The sequence below is a fragment of the Urocitellus parryii genome, chromosome 6, assembly GCF_045843805.1.
Source record: "Urocitellus parryii isolate mUroPar1 chromosome 6, mUroPar1.hap1, whole genome shotgun sequence".
Taxonomy (NCBI): Eukaryota; Metazoa; Chordata; class Mammalia; order Rodentia; family Sciuridae; genus Urocitellus; species Urocitellus parryii.
Window position 1 is genome coordinate 48,960,918 of NC_135536.1, and position 6,000 is coordinate 48,966,917.

The 6,000-nt window shown below is 40.7% G+C and overlaps 1 protein-coding gene across 1 annotated transcript in view; it reads right to left on the bottom strand.

The window, feature by feature from the left end:
* The window catches only part of Slc25a21 (solute carrier family 25 member 21), a 461,783-nt gene extending 456,930 nt beyond the window's left edge, over window positions 1–4,853 (bottom strand). The window contains exon 1 of the mRNA XM_077800003.1: window positions 4,594–4,853. Coding sequence (XP_077656129.1) covers window positions 4,594–4,663 — 70 coding nt within the window. The 5' untranslated portion in view covers window positions 4,664–4,853. The remainder of the gene's footprint in view (window positions 1–4,593) is intronic.
* Between the last annotated feature and the right edge of the window lie 1,147 nt (window positions 4,854–6,000).

Here is a 6,000-nt window from a genome sequence, read left to right on the forward strand (position 1 = left end):
TTTAAATAATAATAATAATAGTTAAATGCAACTTAAGGTTTACACCTTGTGTTAGCCCCCAAGAATAAGTAAGACTGGAGGCTACAGAAGAGATTCTTAGGCAAGAATGCCTGATAATTATCAAAAGAAATTATCAAGAGGAGCTGCCAGAGACAGAAGTTTTTAGTTTAAGGCCTACTGATATTCCTATCCTACACAGGTAGGCTTGGTGTTTGCTAGTATGATTATCCAGCCCTGAGTAACAGAATTAAAGGTTTCTCTAATAGACACAGAGGTCATACTAGTAAAAGGATCTTGCAATATCAGATGACATTAAATTATTAAACTGTATCTTATGGGGAAGGACATCTGTAACACTAAAAGTTAAATGTTATCTTTACAGTCCTGATAACTGGGGATGTTAGAGCCTGATGAGGGAACTTCTATACAGTGACATGTTCCAGCTGCTGCAACATTTATTCAGTACTCATGGTTTTTGTTTCTCTCATAGAAGCACCCATCCCCAGATGACTTTACAACCTTTTCTTCCCCAACCAGACTTCAAACTGAACTGACTTCTAAAAGGGAACTCACGTCCCCCACGTCGTCTCCCACGTTGAGCCCCCTCATGTTCAATGCCCTATATCAGCTCTGAAGCAGCCAGAATGAGCCATTGCCCCCTCTCCTTACAGCAATAAGGAGTTCCTAAAATTAAAGGGGGAGTGAAGCCAGAAATAGATAGACAGTGTAGATAGGTAAATCGAGTCAGGAGGCCAATTTTGAGTGAGTCTGGAAAGTTAAGGACTGTCCCCTGAGGGTTACTGTTTACTCTAGTGTCAACCTTAGTAGGACCACTTGTGAACAAGCTAGTGGCTTTCATCAAGAACAGAGTAAACACAATTCAGATATTGGTTCTGTGTACCCACTATCAAGCCCTAGACTCAGAAGGAGAATCCTACCAAGATGTAAGGCCTGCCCATATAGACCTCCAACTGAGGGAACCATGATTGGTTCCAAGTTTCCAGACAAAGGGTGGAATGAGAAACTAATGTGACTCCATTTTTGAGAAACAAGCCTCTTCCTCAGAGCAAAGCCTGTCCAAGGAAGGGGGAGTGAACTTTGTCCTTGGAAAAACCCACAGAGCACTCCTAAGCACATACCCACCCTGCTGAGTTGTTTGTCTGTAAATAACAGGAGAGGTCTGTGGCACCAGGTGTCCCTGACTCAGGCTAGGACCCATAGCAACTCCCCTAGCAACCTTCAATCAGCATGAGACAGGGAAAATACCTGGAATGCAAGATGACCCCCAAGTAGTTTATGGTGGTTGATAACACGTTGGGAAACCATGTAGTTTAGCACATACACCCTTCGTGGCCTAAACCAATCAGTTCAAAGGAATCCTCCTCTTGGTTAACCAATCACCCTACCCAACTTGTTTCTGCCATTGAATGTGCTAATCAATGTTAAGAGTTGTTGTTTGATTTTCCCGTGGTATGGAATGATTTGTTGTGTGATGTTGTGACGCATAGAGTATCCCCCCAAAACATAAAATCTCACTGAACAAAGGACCAGGGCTCACTCCCTGGGACCACTGTGTTGGGAATGGCTGTGAGTCCAGGCTCCAGCTTGCAATAAAGACTCTTGTGTGATTGCATCAGATTCAGCTCCTGGAGGTCTACTGGGGTCCCACGAATCTGGCATAACAGCACCACACATTCACATGGGGATTGACTAGAGTTGATTGATGTAGAGGTGGAACCCTGTCAACTCTGGATTGTTTTGAGTCTTTCCTTGGGATTTTGGACAAAAATTAAAAGAAAGCAAGTCAGTCTCTGATGTTTACCAGGGAACAGAAGTCAAAGGCATGGATATTTAAAAGCTGTTGGAGACCAGGTTCTGCCACATAGAAGAGCTCCATGAAAGCTGAAAACAGTAGTTAACTACAAGAAACAACAATGCTCAGGATACCAAGATGGCACAGAGAAATAACTCTCCCTGTTTGTCAAGTGTATACCCCGACAACCTTGGATATCTCTATATAAGCCAGGATGGCAAGGCCCAATCACAGCCTAATCTGGTCTTGACAGAATGCTCTGTGATGAATTCTCCAAGTGAAACAAAGTCAAGCTGCCCTGTTAGCTGCTGAAAGGCAGCTTTTTCTCCCTAAAGGAAGACTATTATCTAATAGAAGACTGCTGCAAGGCCTTTCTCATCCATTTCCTTGGTTTCAGTGAAGCACATGACTTTCCATCTCACCCCTATCTATGTTACAGCTGTAGACTTCATCACAAATCTATAAAGCTACTCAGCTGTGGTTCAGAGGTAGGTCCTCAACAGCAAGGGGCCAGTCACTCATAGTCTATCATCCGACCTCTTCAGGTCAGTGTTGTCTGGAGTACTAGGTACAATATGACTTACTTCAGCTGTAATGAACTAAATCCACTTGAGCACGTTTTCTTTACCAGGCAAATGTGTGGAGTATGCCAAGCCATCCTAACAGCTGTAGTAGTAACACTATGGCCCTATTATTAGCCACCAACCTGCTACCTTGGGGATGTTTGACCATTTGACAAAGAAAAGAAGAGCTGAAGAGAATCTACTTCCTTCTCCTCTTCAGAAATGCACACTGGACCTTAAATGCCATGAGACATGCGGCTAGCTCTCCAATAAACCTCCCCAGTTTACATATTTTTTCTCTTAAGAGAACATTCCCTTACAATGTATTTTTGAACTTTACAACCAGAAGATCATATAATACACAGAGAGATGATAGTACCAGAAATCAGAATTCCTGTGCTAGAAATTCAAATGCATCTTCTTTTTATTAAAATTATGCTTGTCTTGTATATTGATTTTTTTCTGACCCTTGATCTAGTATATGCAAAAGGATTATTGCATTTATTACAGTTGCAATAAAGTCTTATGAAAATGCTTTTGGCCAAGTACTCTTTTTCACTCTGATGAAAGTATAAATTACTCTCATCACTTATCAAAAACCCCATAGTACAAACTATATAAATTAACCATTCTACTATTTTAAAGTTATCTTATAAATGTCCTAATTTTCATTCATACTAGTTACAATCATAAGACTATATGATGGCATCATACATTATATGTATGCCAAATACTTATTCAACAAAACACCATAAATAGGATTAAATTTTGATCTACTTTTAACATCCTTTGAGTTTAGCTGTTCCTAATACATATTATTATTATCTAAACCAATATACAGATGCTTATTAATCACCAATATACAGATGCTTATCAATCACTGTTCATAGCTTAAGATGTTAACCAACTAGCTCCACTTTCCCTCTGGGACAAGTGAGTTTTCTTTGATCAAGGTCACAGACTGGGAATAAAGTGAGTCAGGTAGAGCTAGCAGAGCCGTGGCCATTGTGAAATCCACCAAAAATTGTGAATAAATCAGTGCAAGTTCATCACCACTACTGGGAAACAACTTAAAACATAGGCAGTAGGGTCACTGACATCATAATGTGTGGACAATCCACAATTACCTATAAGAAATGAATGCCTCAATTGTTACTAATAATTAATAATGAGATATGAACTTGAGAAAAGTGTACACATTGTGACACATCTAGTTGCTTGTGGTACCCCTAAGATTCAACATAATGATACTGGTCATAATTTGTAGTAGTCCTTTATAAATAGCCCAAATCTGTTTTAAAATATAGTAAATTTTACTAATCAACATTAAACATTTTCTTGTCCTTGTCTTAATATGATTTATTAGTATCAAAATAATTTATTAAAGGAATAATCACACTTATTAAATTGTGGTATTTATTTGTTATGGTAATTATTTGTTATGTATTTATAATAAAACGCACCACTATATGCAAGACTAAATTAATCAATTACACTTTTAAATATTTTTTAAAATCCATGCCCATAATTTCATGGTAAATTTCCCCAGCTACATTTAACACAATTATTGCCAAGAATGGTTATAACATATCATTTGCTAACGGTTTTTCTTCTTTCTCCTACAGCATAACTCTCCATAAATTGTAATTCCACTATACCAACTTTTTGTGTGTTAAAATATGCATTTAATTTTAATATGCCTATTTATGGCGCAATTATATTCCCAAGAAAGAATGGTAAGCAATAAGCAGCCCTGCGGAAAGCAATAAGAAGCCCTGCGGAGTCATACCTAATACTCTGATGAGCAAGGAAGGATCTGTGTAAGATCTGTGCTACCTTGGAGAGAATCTACAAGTGCTAGCAAACTTAAGTAAAACAGAACAAAATAGCCAGCAAAGCAAAAAAGACTTCTTTCAAATTACAAGACTTGGTGCTGCCCGCCTCTTGCAGCCTAGGAACAGAGAAGGCCAGGAACCCAAGAGCTGCTGGCATTAGTGCCGAGGCGACTTTATCTAGGACACACGGCACTCTCAGCCCGCTCTGGCTTCCTTGGCCCTTATGCTCTGCGGGCTCAGGTATTGAACCGGCCGCGCAGAATTTTAAGAAAGAGGATAAAACTTGGACCAGGAAGCTTGTCTGAGAAATGTTTTCGGGGCACGCAATGGGGCAAAGGACTAGTCTCCGGCTGAGCGGAGCAGAGCGGGGCCCCGGCCTTACCAGCTGAACCACCGGCCACGATCTGCCGAGAAGCCTCACGCACTAATCCCACTTCGGGCTTGGCGGACATCTTCACAGCCGGAGAAGGAGGGAGGGGACTGGGATGAGAGATCAAGCTCTCTCCTGAATCCCGGCCTGCGCCGCCTCCCCAGTCGGTGCCGGGTTGGTCTTCTGGCGGGTGGTTTCCTGGGCGCCGGCAATCCAGGGACTACCCAGAGACGGCGGTTCGGGCACTGGCTCCCTACTAGATCTCTGGTGGGTGGGACGCTGCCTACTTCGCTGCTTCTGGGTGGCCTTTCCCTTCGACTGGTCTCCCCGCGCTCAGGAAAGGTCCCTGGAGAGAAAACTGGAGGATGGCAGTAGGTGGACTCACCGCAGCATGTCAGGCTTGGTCTCTTAGATTGGCACCCCCCGCGCTTCTCTATCAAGAGCCTCCTGCTGTTTGTCAAGTAGGACGCTCTGCCTTTGATAACGCAAGTGAAGCCGCTAGGGCCAAAGCTCCAAGGGTAAGGCTGGAGCGACCCTTGCCCCACTGGCAGGACAGAACACAGTGCCGTTCTATAGAGTGGACAGGTGAACAAATTCCTCGGAGTTATCATGAGTTGTAGACTGAAGCAACTAAGTCAAGACAGATGGAATTTTTAATTACCTTACAACTGAGCTAATGTCTACTACTTTAACGAGAAAATGGCTTTAAGGAAATTTATTTCAGACCTCATAAGCTTTAGTTTTATTTGCTGAAAGACCAAAGAGAAAATGCCTGGTTACAAATAGTCTTCTAGATCCAGGCTCAGAGGTTCTCAAAGTATGAAACCAAACATAATTTTTGAATCTGGTAGAAAGTGAAATTCAGAAGCTCCACTCTCACCTACTGAATCAGAATCTCTGGGGTTAGGGCCCAGAAACCTGTTTTAACCAGTTCTCTATAGATTATTATGAACATTATAAAGTTTTTGAACCACTGAGTTAAATAATTCAGGAACATTAAGGAATTTCCAGTATATTCTCTATAAAACACTTATTTTTTCATATTAGCTTCTTAGAATAGTTAACAAAACAAAAAAATAGTCATTTAAACCATAAGTTGCAAATTGCTATGTAGGAGAGACACAAATTCCTGCCACACAAGATTGTGAAATTTTAGAAGAAACACCCACCACACCCCTACAGGCAGGAAATGATAAGAATAGAAGGGACAACTGGGAGGCTTTGGCTATTGTTATTATTTCTAATTCATGGTATTTAATACTAAATACATTTATTTTGTGCCATATAAAATTGCTATTTTTGAAGGCCAAAACCTTTGTATATGAACAATTAAATTTAATATATATGATTTCCAGTCAAACATACAAAATACTGTATTAGGATTTCATACTTTATTTCTTTAGCTGAGCCATTAAAAGT